Source organism: Panulirus ornatus, chromosome 9 (assembly GCF_036320965.1).
Source record: "Panulirus ornatus isolate Po-2019 chromosome 9, ASM3632096v1, whole genome shotgun sequence".
Lineage (NCBI taxonomy): Eukaryota > Metazoa > Arthropoda > Malacostraca > Decapoda > Palinuridae > Panulirus > Panulirus ornatus.
The window spans coordinates 52,215,374-52,237,129 of NC_092232.1; the positions used below are offsets into that span (position 1 = coordinate 52,215,374).

The 21,756-nt window shown below is 37.2% G+C and overlaps 1 protein-coding gene across 12 annotated transcripts in view; it reads right to left on the bottom strand.

Annotated features, from left to right (window-relative positions):
- Positions 1-21,513, bottom strand: part of LOC139750426 (uncharacterized) — a 36,299-nt gene extending 14,786 nt beyond the window's left edge. The window contains exons 1-5 of one of the 12 annotated variants that reach the window (XM_071665211.1): positions 21,390-21,463; positions 18,491-18,556; positions 16,208-16,359; positions 8,281-8,457; positions 291-403 (exon numbers count right to left, since the gene is read on the bottom strand). In XM_071665211.1, the coding sequence (XP_071521312.1) occupies positions 291-403; positions 8,281-8,457; positions 16,208-16,315 (398 nt within the window). In that variant the 5' untranslated portion in view covers positions 16,316-16,359; positions 18,491-18,556; positions 21,390-21,463. Of the gene's footprint in view, positions 1-290; positions 404-8,280; positions 8,488-16,207; positions 16,360-18,490; positions 18,557-21,033 lie in introns of those variants that run through there. The other 11 variants (XM_071665210.1, XM_071665212.1, XM_071665215.1 and 8 more) reach the window with 11 other exon arrangements.
- Between the last annotated feature and the right edge of the window lie 243 nt (positions 21,514-21,756).

Genomic DNA, 21,756 nt, shown 5'->3' on the forward strand with positions numbered 1-21,756 from the left:
GATGGAATGAAAAATCTTTTGAGTACCCGGGACCTGAACATGCAGTGTTAAAAGCATACTACAATAAGAGTAAATTGCACTGACATAGTATACAGAGGTTTAAATTGCACAGACATAGTATACAGAGGTTAACATGCATATGAAGCAACTTAGGAAAACCAAGGAAAGGTCTTTGGGGCCTGGTTGTTAATAGGAGGAGAAGGTGGTGATTTTCCTAACCCTAACATAATAATCTAACACATTAATGAGAAATGAGAAATGTTATAATACACAAAGTATGGAAGACTTACTTCCCTAATCTCATTTCAGTAGCACATTTTCCAACTCTCAGCAGTTCAGCAGCTATATCAGCAGTAATGACATTAGGGAAGAACAGAAATACACCACAAGGGTCCTTTTGTCTCTGCAATAAACATTGGGAGATTCATTAATAAAATATTATCATTATCTTCATCTATTCAATTCCCAATATTTACAGGGACACAATTCCCAATATTTACAGGGACAATCAGTTGCACACTGCCTCTCAGTTTATTTACAGACCCTCTTTATTACTAGTAAAAGGTTCACATACCTATAATCATTTACAAAGTGTGAGAAATACATGGAGAAAGAGAGATGCTTGTATGTGGCATTTAAAGATCTGGAGAAACTGTTTGCAATATAAGGAGTTATGGCTTGTATGTGACATTCAAGGGTCTGGAGAAACTGTATGCAACATGGGAAGGAGTTATGAATAAATGGGTTAATTGGAAAACTGCTAAATGAAACATGGGGTTTTACTGGGAGTCTAAGTTATGTATGCAAGTAGGATGGGAAAAAGGTGGGTAGTTTCCAGTGAACGTGGTCCTGCATCAGGGATGTTCAGACACCAAAACTATCTAAATTGTTCGTGGAGAAGGTGGTTAGAGTGAATAATGTGAGGATTTTGAGGAAGGGGCAGGTCTACAGTATGCTTAGGGTAGTGGGGCATGGATCATGAATCAGTTGCTGTCTGACGATGACAAAAAAGGTGGAAGAGGGGCTGTAGGTCCTTGGTGTGTTAACTTGGGGGGGATAAAAGGAAATACTTGTGTCTGCAAAGTCAAAGATGGTTATGTCTGAAAAGGAAAGATTTGTGTCTGTAAAGGCAAAGATGGTTATGTCTGAAAGCATAACCTATAATCTGATGAGTGTCATATGAATGCAAGTCTTGGGCGTTGAATGTAAAAGAAAGGAGGACGGATGTGGTAGAAATAAAATGACTGAGGGATGCAATGGATCATGGAGTTTTTAAATATCCAATACTATCCAGATGAATTCTGCAAGCCAGCCAGACAACTACAAAATTCAAGTTTCATATAACTACATCTTACAACAAAGGAATAAACAAAAAGGAAAAATACAAATCTGTAAATCAACACATATTCATCTCAAAATTCTATTTCTGAGCCTGCAAAATATTTTAAGCAAGAATTTTTCACCCCTGGTGCTCAGTATTACAATAATAATAATGGAAATCAGTTTATTTTGTTGAAAAGTTTAGGGGAAAATTGCTTTATTTCATGACTACGGAGGTTATGATTGGGTGGCTACTTAGTTCACTAAATTAGTGGCTTAAACTTAGAAAGAACTGATAGATAAAACTTTCTTCCATTGTGGAGAATGACAAAGAGTTTCTCTCCTTTTTAGGTAAATGTCTGCTCCTTTTGTTTTCAAGGATGTTGCTAAACTCAGTAATACATCCTATCCAAGAACAGTAAAGGACATGGCATGCATAGTAATCAACAAGCAAGTTCCCAAAGAAATTTGAAACTGAACACATCATTTGCATCCAGTATCCACTACCACAAATCATGTGGAACATGGATCATGCAAATGTAAAGGAAAGCATTGCAGATGCAACAAAAGTGTAAAGGTAATCCATGAAATAACTAATGAAAACAAGAAGAGTTACTAAAAGTCTCATTGCTCTAACTTTTTGTCCCTTAATGTGGGTTACAGTAAAAACACATATCCTTCACCTATAACTATTTCTTTTTCATACATATTTGCTATTTCCCATGTTAATGAGGTAGCATTAAAAACAGAGGAATGAGCCTAAGAGGGAAAATATTCTATCTCAAAAAAATCTTTATCACAGACAACCTTCAATTTTAAGTCAAGTTAATATCCTTAAATGTAAGTCAGATACATATCATCTTAATGTTTTATTTGGGCTACAAGAAAAATGATGAGATTTACTCAGTGCCAGACTAAAGGAGCTCTTAAGACAGATCTTTCTAGAAGACATCTAAACAAAAAAAATTGTCTGAAAAATAGTGAAAATGATGAGGAACATCACACTGCACCTTGGGTCCCTGCACTTGATGGCTCACAGAAAAACATTTCACTAGAGCAACATCCAAGAGTTAGGGTAGAAATTTGTTGAGTAATACAAAGTTTTTGCAACTGCAACAGATATGAAGAAAATTCATATTCTATTACAACAGATATGAAGAAAATTCATATTCTGTTACAACATTCTTTTCAATCAATAATGAAATATCTACATATATTGTAAGGTTTTCTGATCTAAAGCCTTTTTCAACAATGTTAAAGCAAACTGACATTAGTTTCTCATCATATTTCACCCAGTGATGGTCACCAAGTTTTCATATTCTAAATGAGCCAGTGAGATGTATCTAACTTGATAACACTGAAATTATGGCCAAACACATCAATAAACATAAATATCACATACTGAAATGGATAAAATTACTTTGCAAGGCTTGACAAATCCCATCCCACTCCACCATCACTTACCCCAATCCCTTGTCACCAGCATTCTCAGTCAGGATCCTTACTTACTTTGAGTTATTAATGGAGAACTATACTCTAGAACAACAGGCCCATAGCCAGGGAGGAAGTATCATTCCTTTGTGGGAAGGTGGTGCATCAAAACTAATTGAGGAACAAGGTTGCACCTGAGAAGCATGGCACACTGCCCAAACTGAACTCAAAAGAACTTAGCCATGGTGGTTATGAAGGTGTACCATAATGTGGGAGTAATGTAGTGGGTGAAGTAGCAACAGTAGTCCTGACAAATCACAGCCTACATTTACCTTCCAAAGCTTACTGATAATTTTACTATAATATTATTGAAAGAATGCAATCTATCTATCTATCAATCTATATCACTGACTACTATTTCCTTAGGGAACTGCTTCAAGGGAGTAGCCTTAGCAAAAGTCTCCAAAACTGGTGAACACTAGTGCTGCTTCTAAGCTGTTATACCTCACACTTAGGCCACTAGCAGATGGCAACTCTAGCGCAGCAGTTTCAAAGGCTCTTATCTAATGTTCCCCCTAACTACTTCTACCTAGTGTTCCAGCCTCCTACTTCTACCTAATGCTCCCACCTAATGTTCTTACCTACTACTTCTACCTAATGCTCCCGTCTCATGTTCCTAGCTACTACTTCTATCAATGTACATATTCATACTTGCTCACCTTCATCCATTCTCAGTGCCATCCCACCCCACAGGAAACAGAATTGCCACCCCCTGCATCAGTGAGGTAGCTCCCGGAAAACAGAAAAAAAAAGGCCACATTTGTTCACACTCAGTCTCTAGCTGTCATGTGTAATGCACTGAAACCACAGCTCCCTATCAGCATCCAGGCCCCATGGCCCTTTCCATGGTTTACCCCAGACGTTTCATATGCACTGGTTCAGTCTACTGAAAGCAAGTTGACCCTACATTGTTCCTATTCACTCTATTCCTTGCATGCCTCTCACCCTCCTGCATGTTTAGGCCCCAATCTTTCAAAATCTTTTTCACTCCATCATTCCACCTCTAATTTGGTCTCCTGCTTCTCCTTGTTCCCTCCACCTCTGACACATATACCTTCTTTGTCAACATTTCCTCACTCATTCTCTCCATATGTCCAAACCATTTCAACACACCCTCTTCTGCTCTCTCAACCATACTGTTTTCATTACCACACATCTCCCTTACCTTTCATTACTTACTCAATCAAACCACCTCACTCCACATACTGTCCTCAAGCATTTCATTTCCAACACATCCACCCTCCTCTGTACAACCCTATCTATAGTCCATGCATTGCAACCATATAATATTGTTGGAACTACTATTCCTTCAAACATACCCATTTTTGCTCTCTAAGACCATTTTCTCTCCATACACTCTGCATCACTCCCAGAACTTTTGCCCTCTCCCCCACCCTATGACTCACTTCCACTGCCATGGTTCCATTTGCTGTTAAGTCCACTCCCATCTAAAACACTTCACTTCCTCCAATTTTTCTCCATTCAAACTCACATCCCAACTAACTTGTCCCTGCATCCTGCTGAATCTAATAACCTTGCTCTTATTCATATTCACACTCAACTTAAATCATTTAGAGTCTAATTTACATCATGACAGAGTGTGGTATATTAATGGTAAGTAAAAAATCTTTTGGGTAGAGCCTCCACATGAGAGCCAGATGGGGGAAATTACTGGTCGAGACTTAACCCCTTCATAACATGAGTTTCAATTTCTCATACAACACTATAACAATGGATAACCTGGAAAGTAACCCCGTCATTATGCAAAGACTCCATATATACTGAATATAAGAATATCTGAAATATATAAATTTCTAAAATACATATTCCTAGAGTTATCTCCATTGTAAAATGACACAAAATAACAATTTCTAAAGATGCAATGACACAGTAATCAGGAGGGAAAACAACTCAAAACCAAATTTATCAGGAAAAGTTCATCACTTCCTATTCTCCAAACTGTAAATATCAAAATAAGCAATGCATTAAAATACGGTTCATGAGAAGTTTTGCTTTGGCTGGAAAATGATGCAATCTAATCTTTTCAGAAAATCTGAAAATAATACAAATAATTTCAACAAAAGTAACAAAGTAACAAAGGAGGAAATTCCTTGTAATCATTCACTATACTGAAATAAGTAATTATTTCTATTCAAAAAGAAAAAGAAGCTTTATTTAATGAAAATGATAAGATAGTTAGAACAGAGCAAAAGAAACTAAATTCTATCTTTATGTGCATTTTTATTTAAGTGATCCTTTGAACTGCTGTTCTTAGTTATCACTTTCATACAGAGGAATTGTATACACATACAGCAAATTATGCTATCCAGCCAGACTATCTGGGCCAGATATTTAGTCATCTTATCAATCCAGTATCTGGCTGAATAATAAAATTCATAATCTAGTATACTCCTAGCACAAGGCACATTCATCATGTGAAAAAATAAGAAATGAGTGTTGTATGACACGAGCCAACCACAGGTCGCTGATTTGCTTTTGGAACATCAAAACCATGAGTGAAGGGAAACTGGCTGAGAATTTATATGCCAAAGGTAATATCTGGAAATATAATAAAAAGGCACCAAATCAAATAGATGAATCCCAATGAGGAAGTTGGAATGCTTATTCTAGGCAATACCAGAAGAACTAGGAAATCTACATGGAGTGACAAGAGAAACAATTAAATGAAGACTTGACGCATGAATGAAGAAAATACTAAATGAGCCTTGAACAGACAATTATGCTACAAAAGCAGCTGCCAAAAAAAGAAAATATTACACAACAAACAAAATATTCTTTGAATGGAGTGGCGGTCACATAAAAACATCGTAAAAGCAAGCCATCACAGCAAAATCTTACCATAGGTAAATAGTTTCCATCTCCTTTTTCCCTTCACTTCCAACATGTATACCCAAGCACTCAGCCTCTCCTAACTCACCCTTCCCATATGGCTTCACCACTTCATTATAACCCCATCAGATTCCTGATACATACTCTTCTTATTCCTATATTTCTCTCTTACCTTATCATTTCCACTTCAGTCTTCCCTTCTCACACCATACATTGTCCTCAAACATTTACTTTTCAATAAATCCACCCTTTTCACTTTTTCATCTGGGGCTCACACCTAGCAACAACACAACATTGATAGGACTATTATACCATCAAACATCACTTATGCCCCTGATAGAAAGTGACCTTTCTTTCTATACACTCTTCAATTAGCCCCCATCAAACCTAAGGCTTACTATAACTCATGATTCCATCTGCTGCCATGTCTACTCCTAGATATCTAAAACACTCCACTTTCATCAGATTCTCTCCATTCAAAATCACACTCAAACTTATCTGTGTCTCTCCCTTAATTTCTTTCATATAAACTCTCAACTCTTCTTTTACAGTCTCCTAAACTTAGACACCAGCTTCAGCAGTTTCTCACTCAAATCTGCCACCTAAGAAATGTCCTTAGCAAATAGTAACTAACTCATCTCCTGGGCCCCCTAACCCCAACAGACTGTACCCTTGCCACTAAGACCTTCACCACCCTAACCATAAACAAATAGTAACACTGAAATAATATACCCCTACTACAGTCCCAATTTCACCTATGACCACTCACTCTCCCCTCTTCCTATTTACATATTCAATCTAACTCTTGATAAAAACTCCTTACTGCTTCATGTAACTTTCCTCCCACACCATATATTTATAACAAACTCCACAAAACATCTTTATCAATATATCATAAGCTTTCTTCAGATTCATAAATGCCACTTACAAATTTTCATGTTTCTCTTAGTATTTCTTACATAATGTTTCCTTTGACAAAGTGAATAACCTTATTAAATCATTGAAGCTATCAATCAAATATAGGAAAAGATGTAATGATGTGTGATTTACCTCCAGAGTTGAGATAATATTAAACAAGTAAAAGCACGAGATAAATCTAAAATCTAAGAAAACTTGACAAAGCTACCGCTGGAAAACTCAAAGTCTGAAGTAAACATATACATAGACACAAATATGTGATCTGACTCCCCCTTTATGTTTCGTTCCATAAGTTTTCTAACAAAATTCCATAATCTATCTTATCAAATGTCTTGGCAAAATCAAGAAAATTATCCATCCTCATTCCTTGTAACAAAACAAAGAAAAAAAAAAAGTTTTGTATACAGTTATGTGGTGAGTCAGTAAATGAGACAGTGTACTTTACAAGGTTAAAATCCATGATGGACTTTATTTACCTAGTTACTATTAGTCAAGTTTGTATTAAGAGTAAATAAAATAAAAGTGAAATATTCTTCTTTTTTTTTCATACTATTTGCCATTTCCCGCATTAGCGAGGTAGCATTAATAACAGAGGACTGAGCCTCTGAGAGAAATCCTTCTCTGTTCCTTCTTTTGGAAAATCAAAAATGAGAGGGGAGGATTTCCAGCCCCCCCGCTCCCTCCCCTTTTAGTTGCCTTCTACAACATGCAGGGAATACATGGGAAGTATTCTTTCTCCCATATCCCCCAGGATAAAAAATGAAATATATAAAATCAAAATCCAAAATGTGATAAAGTTTTTAATCAAACATAGAACAATGACATGCACACACACATAATATATTCATGATTGATTTAGATCCATTTTCAAGCACATGTCGAGGATCTATGACAATAGTATCTTTAAATCTGACTAGAAACTAACATAACGAAGAAAAGCAAACGCAGAAAGTGGAAATTAATGTCTGGAACATTCTTAAGAACAAAATATGAAAGTGGGAAATGAGTTCTTCACATTCAAGCTATAGACTGAAGAAGACAATTCTCACCAAGGTAGAAAAAATAAAATAAATTTACAAACTGGAAACAAAGTTCTAGATTTGGATGAACAAGTGTAAAGATCTAGTCATATACAACTTTTATCACTATCAAATGATAATCACCATAATATCATGATATGAATAACATGCAAAAGATATGCAAATGAACACTGTCCAAAGGCATACAACATACAGACAGCAGCCAGAGAATAGACAGCATGATGACACTATTACACTCTACTGCATTCCAGAGTTCATATATAAGGGCTTACACTGGGCATCAATGCAAAATAGAACTTTGTACTATGAACATTCCAAGCATCATCTGGGAAGGATACAGGAACTTTCAAACATGGGACTCACTGTATGCCAAAGCACAGTAAAGCAAAACATTTTCATAGGTGAAACTGCTGAGCAAATGTATTATGGGACAAGCTTCATTAACCCCTGGTATGAAGTCCCAATGAGGCTTACATGTAAATCAATATGGGATACCATATGTACCATATCTGTCACATGCAAACAGATTATAAGCCCATACTTCAGATACAAAATGGGACTTTTCTTTTATTGTTCAAGCACCATGACAAGAATCAAAGAGTAAGAAAATGTAACATCTCTTTTCAACATCTAAACAAATCTTGTTACATTTTACTCTCACCTGATCATCTGAGTCAGTTCTCTCTTTGAAGGATCCTCTTCCTCCCTTGGACCCATTACGTCCTTCCCTATTCCCTCCCTTTAGAGATGTACCATTGCAATCCAATGTAACATTTTTCATTTCTTGATCTGCCAATTCTTTTGTTTTTTCAGCCAAATCACATGCTTGTTCAAGTGACTGAAAAAATAACATGAATAATTTACCATTAGAGTGTTCTGTAATAACAATACTTCAGCAAGACCCAAAGATTTTCAGTCATATACTTCACAATGAGTATATGGATATTCCAGTCCAGTCCATGGCTGACAGCAGAATATCTGGCTCTTGAAGGATCATCAAAATTTCAGTCCCTGTGGCTAAAATGTGCTAACACCTTTTCCTAATTATTCAGAAAAAAAATAAGACTGTGTTTCACATAACATGGACGTATCTGTTAATGGTCTTGAAACAAAAGATGCTGCATGATGTGTAATTACCTATTTGTACTGAATGGGGAGGGAATTTTACATTCGTAGGGCCCCGTCATTTGAACATTCTCCACTTTCATACATCTTACATTTATGTATGGTGTCTGCATTAACCATGTCCTCCATCATTTTATTCCATTCATCCACCACTCTATATTATAAAAATACTCATTTAAGTCTATCTTTAACAAGTTTCTTAATTAATTTCATGGTACGTCCTCAGGTTGTTCTATCCCTCCATCTCTTGAAGAAATGTTCACTATCCACTTCAGTTTTAAAAACATAAAAGTTGTGATCAGATCACCCATACTCTTTTCTCATCCATGGTAGGCAAGTCTAAAGTCTTTCACCTTTCCCTGTAATTTAGCTCACTTTATTCTGATACCATCTTTATTGCCCTCCTTATTTGCTCTTTGTGCTCTTTTAGGTGAAGTTATAAAACATAAGTATTATATTCTAGTTTTGGTCTTTTTCTAGGATATGAAAAACTTGCTAAATATTTCCTTATCCATGCATTTGAAAAGTATTCTGATATTTGCCAGCAGACAATTTGTCTACTTTACTGTTCTCCTAACATGGGACTCTGGTGACAGGTTAGGAAAAATGTCAACTCCCAAGTCCTTCTCACACACAGAATCCTAAAGCTTATTTCCTGCTAGATAATAATCATACTGATGTCTCCTCTCACTTTGTCCCATCCTCAGTTCTTTACATCTGCTTACGCTGAATTTCATCAACCATGTATCGTACCAACTTTGGAGTCTGCTTACATACCCTTATAAGCTGATGTAACCCTCCTCACTTTTCACTTCTCTCATGACTTAGGCATCATCTGCAAACATATCAGGGTAAAAGTCCTCACCTTTAGGCAAGTTATTTTTCATTTTTTGGTGTAAGCTGAGACAGCATTGGCAACTGAATGCTCTAATCAATGCCATCTCATTAATACTGTATGTACCCTAGCCTTAGCCAAGTACCTAATTCAATGACAAATCCCTAGGGCAGGATAAACAGCTGAGTGGACTGTGGACTGAATGCTGCTAGCAGGATATGAACCTATTCGCTCAACCCCAGGCAGCCTGAAGTCAGTCACGGTTAGCACTGCTAACTGCTACACTATGGTGGTCCATTTGCATATGAGTAGGTCATGAAGATTAAAGGTCCCAACACAGAACCTTGAGGCACTCCACTGGTGAATCCACCCATTTGGAGTGGGCTCCTCTGATATGTGTTCAGCTCTCCATGAAGTACTGTGCCAAATGTTTTCTGACTGTCACGACATAAACAAACTATCCAGCCTTTCCCTTTTGTCAATGACAGACCTCATATAAACCTAAGAGTTTCACTATATATGACTTCTCCCAAAAACTGTGTTGCTTCAAACGTAGGGTAACTCATCTGTAGGAAGTCATCCATTTGCATTCTGGTTATCTTTTTCAATACAGATTACAGACTACAGACCACATTTGTCAAGGAGACATGGAGAATGACCTGTATTTCAGCACCTCTTCCTAGTCTCGTTTCTTACAGACATGCATGACGTTTGCCCTTTTCCACATCTCTGACTAACTTACTTTTCTTCAGTGACATCCTAAACAGTATTTCAAAAGGTCTGTGTAATCTATTAGCACACATCTTCAGCACATGAGGCAAAATTCTATCACGACCACAAACAAGCCTTGTATGGGTCAAGACCTTGTAGTATACTGTTGATGTCTTTTCTATATATCTCAACATTGTCTAAAGCCTCCTCCCCATCCCATCCCACTAATGGTGGGCCTAAAGTGCCTTCCAGTCAGAACACTTTTGAACTCGTTATTGAGTTCCTGACTTATCCATACATCATCCTCTATCATTACTTTTGAACTCGTTATTGAGTTCCTGACTTAGCCATACATCATCCTCTATCATTTTTCCATCTGAATCCCTTAAGCTGATTTGCTGCTCTTTGACTGACAATCTACTTCGGATGAATTTATGAAGTAATCTTGAACTTTCACCTGACTTGTCCAAAACATTCTTTTCAAAATTTCTCCTGTTCATCTTTTCTTATCCTGCTATACTCATTCCTTATTCTCTTATATCTTGGATAAGCTGGCTGGCCATACATCATCCTCTATCATTACTTTTGAACTCATTATTGAGTTCCTGACTTAGCCATACATCATCCTCTATCATTTTTCCATCTGAATCCCTTAAGCTGATTTGCTGCTCTTTGACTGATAATCTACTTCGGATGAATTTATGGAGTAGTTTTGAACTTTCACCTGACTTGTCCAAAACATTCTTTTCAAAATTTCTCCTGTTCATCTTTTCTTATCCTGCTATACCCATTCCTTATTCTCTTATATCTTGGATAAGCTGGCTGGCTGTCTCCTGTATATCAGCTACCTATGCCAGATGTTATAGGTATCAAAGGTGTCCCAGATTTATGCAGCTTTGGTACACCCCCCCTCAACATTTTCAGCTGGAGTATTCCTTGGCCTCAAATTAAGGCATTACATAACCCCTCTCAATGGTGACTCATTTTTTATATTAGATCTGTTTATTCATATTATTTCCATTCTGATAAATCTTGTGAAAACAATCAAACTCTGAGCAAACCTTATAAGCCAGAGAAGTTTTCTGAAGGAAAACAAAAATGGGGGAAATATACATTTTCACCTTCAAAATGTATCTAATGTATCCCCTTACGAGAATTCACATACTCCTTGAGGATAGATGGGAACCACTGCTCTAGAAGGTGCATAAGCTTCTTGCCCATCTCAGATCTCTCCAAAATATACCTTACTTTCTGTTTGCTTTTCCAATCGCTTTCCAGCACAGCCTGTACTCTGCTCAGGCACAACCTTTTGCTTCCATGCTAAATCACATCTCAAATGCATCTACTCTATCACACTTTCTACTACATAATTCAACATTTCAGCAGTAATCCCATTCACTCCAGGTGCCTTTCCCACCTTCAACCTCACTGTCTCCCTTTATACCTCACTTCTTCCCATAGGCCCCTGTATTTGTATCCTTTTCCTTCCATCCTCCCCAATGTCTGTAACAATTCCTGCCACACCTCCTACATTCACAAGTTCTTCAATATACTCCTTCCATCTTCCTTTTGATTCAACAAATCCCCTTCCCTACTTCTCACATTCACATTTCCACTCTTGCATCCACCTCTTTCCAATTTCACTTCTTTCCAGTACAATTTACTCTTCCCTCTTTTGCTGCCGAACTTCCACTGGTATACTCCTTTGGAGAAATCTACCCTATGCCTTCTTCTCTTCCACAGCATTTCTAATCTCATTCATCCATTATGCATTTCCCCTTTTATTCTTATATCGCACAACCTTGTACCCAACTATAAATTCTAATTCTGTAACTTTCAAGTAAGTCTTTCTCTAAACACCTAATTCCCAAAAAACTGCATCCCTACCTTTACTGTACATTCAGTCACCATTCTTTCATACTCCTTCTTACATTCTTTCTAATCTATCTTCTTTGCCAACACTTATACTTCCCCATACTGATATTTTTCCCTGATCCTTACCTCCACAAAAAACGCAAAATGATTATTATCTCAAGAAATCTTTTCATAACTCTAGCATTCAGCACCTTCCTCAACCTTTCAACCACTGCCACATATTCAATCAACCCCTTTTATTCTTCTGTCATTTCTCATCCACATATATATCTGTGGATCATCATGTGCAAAAAAAAAAAAAAAAAAAAGATGTTTGCAAGGAATAAACCCCTCAAAGTACAAACATCCATAAGATTTCTTCCATTCTCATCTACTCCAGGTACTCCCCATTTACTATCTCACCAATTTCATCACATTCCACCTTCACATTCACATCACCCACTATATGTTATATTCATGAAAAAAGTTTTGGCCGTGCAAGGGGTTGATTGCATTTCCTTCCCTTGGGGAAGCAAAGATCTAAATAAAAGCTCATTTTTATATAAAAAGCTTTGGCCCTGCATTTCCTGCCCTTCAGGCAGCCCTGCCCCCTCATTGCTTTACAGCAGACAAATGGTCATGCCAGGCTACATGGGTTAAGAGATTCCAACCTACCTGCTGTGACTTGGGGTTAATCTTCATCCAAATCATGCTCCCCAATACTCTTAACCTTGTGAAAAATAGTCTCTATGACAAGGAAAACTTTATCACCCCCAGATCCAGCTATGGGAGTCCCTTGTCTACAAAAATGTCAGTTAAAGTCAATGAGATAGAACCAACAAAGCAGACGCTTTGCTGACTGACTTTCCACCCTGGTTAGCAATACTTCAGGGTGTAAATTAAGCTTCCAAATGATAGAAAAGCAACCTAAAACCAGGGAACAACATAGATGTGGGTGGTGAAAGTGCCACATTTGCTCAGAACAATGTAACAAAAACAAAACATACACAAACTGTACATCATACAAAATAATTCAGTGGTACACAAACACACCATATTCTAACCAATTCAGAAAAGGACACTCATCCATGATAGGGTACAAGTAACTAGAATAAAAAAGAAGGAAGGAGGAGAATGTCTGCATACATCCAGGATCCTCTGAATTATGAAACATTTCAGTATCAATCTGATAACCAGTGGGACAAGCCATCATTGCCAAGCGGATTTTGCTAATTGGTTGGTGGGCAGATCCAGGCCAAGCTAGCAGGCCACTAGTGCTAAACATGTGGTTTGCACAGGGTGAAACGCTTTTACCTTTCCAAATGGCAGGAGGTTAGAATTTTCTAACCCTTGTGAATCCATGAGATTCTCTGAAGGCTCATAGGATGATCCAACCCTGGAAAGGAAATCAGATCTCAACAATGTACTACAAACAGGGATACAACCATTATTGTTAATATCACAGCCAGAGGCTCCTGTATGGCAATCTTAAATGAAGCAATAGGTACTGCCTTCATTCTTACCATGAAAAACACCAAAGAAATACTTTAAAATATACTGATTCAGTCACAACATATTTTCAACAATCTGTCAGAGCGGTGTGGAAAGATTGATGAACACCAAGGAATTGTCTGACAAGAAAAAAACTTTAAGTTAAAGATTAGGTGTTTTTCATTCTCCATATTTTTATAGAAAAAAATCCAAACATGAAGATTCCAAAATCCTAAATCATGATCCTGGATCCATCTTGGATAATGAATCTCGAAGATACTATGAAGTCTTATGAGGGAACTGGTATATAATGAGGATCCTTCAACCCACTATGGAGCTACTAAACTGATTAAACCTTAAAATCAGTCATTCTGAGAATCACCTCAGGAACCTTCATTTTAGGAAAAAGTTCATTTGTGTCCCAATATTCCAATCTATGGTACTGGTACTGACCCCTGATGCCTCTGAATTAAACAGTGGAGAAACACAAGTTGGTAAGAAGGGGTTAGCTGTCACAGCCAAAATCCAATTTAGGATTCAATCCCAATGAGAATATCCACTTGAAAGCAGCTAATCCCAGTGTCAATTTCTACTACACCATGGTCCTCAACCTCTCATAAAAGATCTGCTTAAACATTACAAACTCTGTATGGGAAAAAGATGAATAAACTTCTTGACGTTGCTAAGCTGAAATTATGATCTGCTATCTTTTAAAGAGCAAGAGTATGGAACGCATCTTGTTCATTAAACACTCACAGCTGTGATGCTGTCCATCAAAAAACAGAGCCTCTCAACCTAGCTTCAAATCATTACATGACAGGAGCAGCCAGGGAACTGCTATTTTTTCCCTACTGATATGAAAACAACTCTAAATTTCTGTCCATATTCTTGCTTCTAAGAGAACCTCTGAAAATTGGCAGCCCTAGGAGAAGTAAGACTGCCCATATGGAATATCCAAGCTGTGGGTCCCTGAACATTTTCCTTGTTGGACCACACTATCCATAGCTTCTTAAAGCCACTGAGGGAAATCTCTCCCTTCATGTACTTTCTTTTACTTTAAAGAGCCTATTTAGCAAATGGCACTCACTTGGCATATAATTTTGCTATGTAACTACACACCACTGCAAAACTGAATTTTGCAAGAAACAATCTAATTGGCAATGAGATGCCAAAAATCTGTATAGCTAACTCCAGATGCATGCCATCATCAATCAAATAATGCTATCTTTCCTTCAAACTAAGCAATTAAAAAAGTTTACATTTTTACTTTGTTTTCAAGGATCCAGGTCTTTTGAGGAAGATACTACAATGATGTCAAAGCCTTCCAGAACAGATTATTTCATTCTTCAACCTTCATTAGTCCAAGTAAAAATAAAGGACTTTTTCTCTCCTCTTTTCAAGTTCAATATGGGCAAGTTTCACAGGAACTACCCCTCTTCAAAAGTGAATGCTACAATAAAACATACTGCTCAAGCAGAAACCTGAAAAGTTGAGAGCTGTTAACTACTTCCAGCAAACAGAATATCTCTCATGGACAGGAAGAGATTAAAAATAAGTGCAAGCACATCAGAATGAAGGTTATCAATTACAAGAGTCCCCATACAGCCAGCCACAGAGTGCCAAAAAAGCAAAAACTCTCTAAGTACTTTTACCCTCAAAGTCTGAGCAGAAACTAAGATTCTGGTTTATGGCCACAGCAGTACTGCACTGAGAAGGTAATGGATTATCAGTGACAAACAAGGATCAGTCAGAAAATTCCAAGCTTCCAGAACAAGAAATCCCAAACCTAATATCTATTGGCTACATCTACGGCATGACATCAAGAGAAGTGTTCATAGATCGTATAGATCCAGGAGGGTTCATCTTGATAGGAGTAAGCTGAAAATAAGAACTTTCGGGTTGATACTCTTACCATTTGACTGAAGACCCAACACATTTATGACTCAACTGCCTATTACAAATCCAAGACTAACAAAGCTTTAATACGTCTTCTCAAGATCTCTAGGATTGATTTGGGATGTGGTTGACCTTCTGAATGCTATGGGATTCCCATTATGGGATACTGGGGCTATAAGAAAAACAGGAAAATGTTCATATTTTTCTAACAATGATTAAAAGATTATCAAAATTCTCAACTCATTTTTCACACCAAAATTATAAGGCAAAAATAATTGATTATGAATTTCATTCAAGACACAAAACTAATGATTACCAGTATCATACTGCATTATTAATTTCATTCCCACTAGCTGATCATATAACATGTTCAAATAACCTCATAAGATGCTCCATGGAAAAGAAACTTTTTTGTGCTGGTTGGTTGACATCTTTAAAAAAAAAAAAAAAAAAAAAAGTCATATAAACTGGGGGATTAAGTCCTATGAACCATATGGGGAAATCAGCACTGCACACCTACACTACTGCAATTATCAAACAGACAGATAATGGCCTCAAATACTACAGGTCCTTGAGAGTTTCACTTTGGCAAGCCATACCAAAAATTGCAATGCATGAACATGAAACACCTACTTAACTTCACATCTAAACATCTCACTTTCCAGTATGCTCTCACCTGATTATCTGAGGATCCCTTGGACTCACTATGTCCTTCCTTGCTCTCGCCTTCGGAAGATGTTCCACTGGCATCCAGTGTAGCATTTTTCACTTCTCGATCCGCCATTTCTTCTGTTTCCTTAGGCAACTTGGATATGTGTTCTCAAAAGACTGAAAAAGTAATTGTTTCTTTAAAAGTATTTCAATAATTTCATCATACTAGTTCAGTTTTCCTGCATAATGAGGTAGCAACCAAGAACAGGTGAAGAACAGCCTCATACTCAGCTGTTGTATGTAATGCACCAAAACAAGAGCCCACTATCCAGAGACGAGCCCAACAGAACTTTCTGTGGTTTCCTCTGACCACCTCACATAACCTGATTCAGCCAATTAACAGCACATCACCCTGTGTATACCACAGTGCTCCAATTCACTCTTTTCCTTGCATCCTCTCAACCTCCAGCAAATTCATGCCACAATACCTCAAAGCTTCTTTTACTCTATCCTTCCATCTCCTTTTCAGCCTCCACCTCCTTTTTGCTCCCTCTATTTCAAACATATATATCCTCTTGGTCAGTCTCCCTTCAATCATCCACTTCTACACATCTTGTTCAGCTCCCTTAATCACACCAAGCTTACTATGTCTCTCTCTTACAATAAAATTCATTACATAATCAACCCTCCAAATGCCATGTGCTGTCCACTAGCATTTCCAATGCATCCACCCTCTTCTGTTCTTTTCTATGTAGGTCCCATGACTCACATCTACACATCTCAGCTGAGACTATAACACCATCAATATATATCCATCTTTGCCCAAACAAACAGTGACCTCTCTTTCTAAACACTCCTCACTGCACCCAGGACCTCTGTTCCCCTTATCCAACGTATGGTTCACTTAACCTCCCATAGTTTCACTTGCTGTCATGTCCTCATTCGATATGTAAACCACTCCACTTCTTTCAAGTTCACACCATTTAAACACATTCAAACCAACATGTCTTGCTACTTTTATTCATATCAACTCTCAGTTTACTCCTTTCACACAGTCTCCCAAATTCAAACACAATCAGTTTACTCCTTTCACACAGTCTCCCAAATTCAAACACAACCTTCAGCAGTTTCTCACTTGATTCTACCACCAGGGTCATGTCATCTGCAAAAAGCAACTGACTGACCTAAACCCTACCCCATTCACAAATAATGTAAATCTATCCCTCTCTCCAAGACCCTCACATTTAACTCACTCACCATCCCATCCATAAGCATATGCTTACTTCAGTTCCATAAATACCAGTCAAATTTCTCTCTTTCTCTATGTATTTCTAACACATTCTTCAAAATAAACATTTAATCCATATATCCTCTACCATTCCTGAAGCCACATAATACTTTAGATAAATTCATAAAATAATCAAGAATGGGCAGACATATCAAGTCCACAAAATTACAGGTGAATGGCGGGGAGTCTATTTCTAACACAGGATGGAGCATTTAAATCTAAAGGGATCATCAAAACAGCCTGCAGGTTATAAGGAGTTACAGAAATGTGTAAATACTTGTTCCTACCATTCAAGAGAAATGTTCATTACAGTGGGCCTCAGTACAAAATGTAACTAATGTCAGTGAAGTATGAAACTTGAAAGTGCACAATACTTTATAAAGATCTGTGACTGAGAGGAAGTTATACAAAAGTTAACCACTGGTGGGGTCTCAGATGTGTATATCAGATGGGACGGAATGCTACTCATGGAGATGCATTCCCTTCCTGTACTCATAATTCCAAATACTGTAGGCAAATATGGCCATCATGAACATTTAATGTTGAGAAAAGGGTGTCCTAATAATAACCTTCATGTTTCTTTGTCAGTTGGATGACACAGATAGAGAACAATTCTTCAAGATATGCAATAAATACCCAGAAATCATAACATTAAGCTTTGCAAGCTTGTCAGAAAGGATGTGAAGGAGCAGTATTTTAGTGTTAGAAAGGTGAATGGCTGGTATAAACTATGCAATGGAACTGTGAATGCCAGAGGAATACAAATATTTTAAAATCTACTTGACAATAAAAACAGCTCAAGAGATAAAGCTCCAAAATAATAGAACTTGTACAAAGATTGGCCACGGGTACAATGAACTGCTCAGTCATGTTTGTTTACTTTTATGGGCAGCTAGCAAGATTTAATTATAGGTGTGTCTCATACAATTCTACTACAATACTAAAAAGTCAAATAAATCTCAGGTATCAGGGAGGTTTAAGTGAGGTTTTCACAGGTTCTATTGATTTTTGATGTCTTACCTACTTCATGTTAACCAAACATATCTCCTGATCTTGGTAACTCACAGCTATCAGCTTATCTAATACCTGGAAAAAATTATAAAGCTCCAAGTCAGGCTCTGTCACTTTTACTGTACCATATTCTATAAACACTACATTTACCGTTGCAAAACAAAATCAATCAATTTCTACAGCTAGCAGGTATTTATAGTTAAACTGGACTATCTTCACAGTAATTCATCAGTTTAGTTCTGTGTCGCCATTAATTTTAGATACATGGATATTTTCTTCACTGTGAGTGTAGTATTTAGTGAATACAATAACAGTGGCACACGATCTTGAGTGCTGCATCTTATTAAATGATATCAAAGCAGGCAATAGTAGTATATCAAGGAACTGTGGGGTCAACCAAAGCAAAAGTAGGGGTAAAGTTCTTGGTTAGAGACACTACAGGAATAACTAAATGAATTGGAGTGGGTGGAGCTGCTGTATGATTGCTTAATGTATCACTGTTATGATTTCATAAAGTGGGCAGGGCTTTAAATTTAGCTTACACTAACACCACCAAAGTAAAACATAACCTAGTCCAACACATACCACAATCTGCTTACAACCATAGCTTTACCTTTCCTCATTGGTTTTTCATTACACCTACACTGAAAATATTTATAGTCTACTATAGTCAAATCAATCCAATTTTGGCAATGATCATACTTACACTTGGCAACAACTATTCTATTTTTCAATAAAAGAGTAATCAATCTATACTGGCATTGTAAAGTGTAATAAAATTCTAAACTCATTCCTCACACTCTTTAAAAACATTCTCCATCATTTAAAATAGATTTGTGCCAAGAATGGACACAATAAATATAAAATATATGTACCAGTTCTAACATCACATACACAAAGCAATTGTCATCTGTAAGTATATTAGGCTTTATAAAGACGTCTAAAAATGAAAAAGATTAAACACCATACAATAGAACTGATGTACATGATATCACAATCATAAAAGTCATCATCAAGCAGTATACAAATTTCTGGAAAAGCAGTGTGAAACTTACATCAGCAGATGATCATTTTTAATTATTTCTATAATTTCGTTCTGTGATCTCTATTCTTTTGCTGACACTATACTTTTAAGTTCACTAAGGTTCAAAGAGGGTTGCATCATTAAATCCAATGCTAGGACCAATTTTCGCAGTTCAAATGAGCCACGTAATTACCTCTCTGACCCACAAGACATTTATTGAATTATATCGATATACTTTTTTTTGCTCTGAAACCTAGTAAATGCTTTCAGAATATCTAATCTGGCAACATGACATGCATTTGGAACGATCATTAAATAAAATTCTCAAAATACACCACAAAGCAAAAAATTGTCATAATCAATATATTTCCAGTAAGAGACTGAATAAACTATACCCTTACAAGTGAATTTCCCTGACTTCTACAACCTCCTTGTATTTTGGTATTCAAGCTGCATTCTGGGGTTTGGAAGAGTCCCAGAAAAATTCACAAAGCGTGGCCCTATACAAACCTGCTGATGTTTTCTAGGGATAAATGAATTCCTGTTTCAACTTTTAATTTCTTTAACTCCAAACTTCCCTTTAAACTCACGAGCCCAACGCATTACTGCATACCAGTATTTAGCAGTGCAGGATACAAAATAACAGTACCAATCATGCTCCCCCACTCTACTTCACCTATGCTAATTAGAGGAATGCCTCTACTTTGCACGTTATTTAATCTATAAGTTATTTCTGGGGTGCCCCTAACTAAGGACTTTACCAAAGCCAAAGTAGGTAGCTAAAACTTAGCATGAACATACTTTTGTCTAAAATCCCAACATTGTTAGCATTATCTGCTTTAGAAATATGTATATCCTTGTCTTTTTTCAAGGTGTTAATAGCTCATAAATCTTTTAGGGCAATTAGGTTCCACTGGTTTTGACAAACTGGCATATCTGAATATTTCATTAAAGATGATACATGAAATATATATAAATACGTAATCTGAATGTGGTCCTCATCACACATTTAAAATCATTAATGGCATGGGGTGAATAATATGTAATTATATAATTCAAATAGATACAAAAGAGAATTTCAAGAGAATTAACCAACATTAAAGAGCCAAGCAGTTACTAGCATAATAAGTTACCAGTTTCCGCCCTAAAGAGATATTTGGTGAGCGATGGAATACATCCTAACAGCCTAAGAGACCCTGAGGGATGAGTGTTCCTAGATGAGGGCCCTCTAAAAAATGGATCTATAGACCTAAAAAACAGAAATTTCGTAACTTCTGCGGGGTGTAAACTAAGATTACCCTACCATCAACGAAGTAGACTTATTAATTACAAACTCATTAAGATCATTAGCACTTAATAAGGATGCGGAGCTGAAGATCATAATCACTTAATATCCAGTGCTCATAGCAATGTGAAAGTAAAGTGATACATCATCTTCACTGTAATGCGTAGCGAAACTGGAAAATTACCACTGGTAGATATAGATGGTAAGGACAATCACCACTAATGAGCAATCACCGGTACTTACATGCCACATAACGCTATTCTGGGAACGAGTCCACCAACCTTCTCGATACAAAGCTAATTCGAGAAGGAACTTCCAGGACTTCCACCCTCATACAAGCAGTGCAATAACGATACATAAGACCTAGTTGATAAAAGGAATCCTGATTCGGTGTTGTTTGTTTGAATTTTGTCCTCCAATAGCCGACTATGGCATCTTTTCCGTCGTTGCTGACGAATAGAGTGGTGCCCCTTTCCAGATACCCGAATCGGAACCTAAAATCCTTTCTAGGATACCCCGAATCAGAATCAGGATTCCTGGGTCGGCCTAGCACTAATAAATATCAACCTGTTTGTGGATGTTTACAACGCGCCACTCACCGCCGTCCTCAAACCAGCACACACTTGGAGCGATCGCTTGTACCACCAATAACAACCACTGACTAACGTACGAACACGATCTAGCACACACTATTGCCAGCAAACACAACCCATGCCATTCAACGCTTCCCCTCGTTAGTCACTACCACGTGTAATCTTCATACTCACAAATATTCACAGATCTTCTTCTGACTGTGGGCCTCATGTAGAGTCCTCTTCTGTCAGCTCCTGGTCTAAACTTAAATTTTCCAAATTTCTAATTTTTTTTTTTAGGTCATATCCGTCCGTGTATATTTACTTATTGAATTTATATTCCTATGCTTGGCTTTCCTAGAAACGATCTATTCTTGCTTCAAAGGACTGTAGA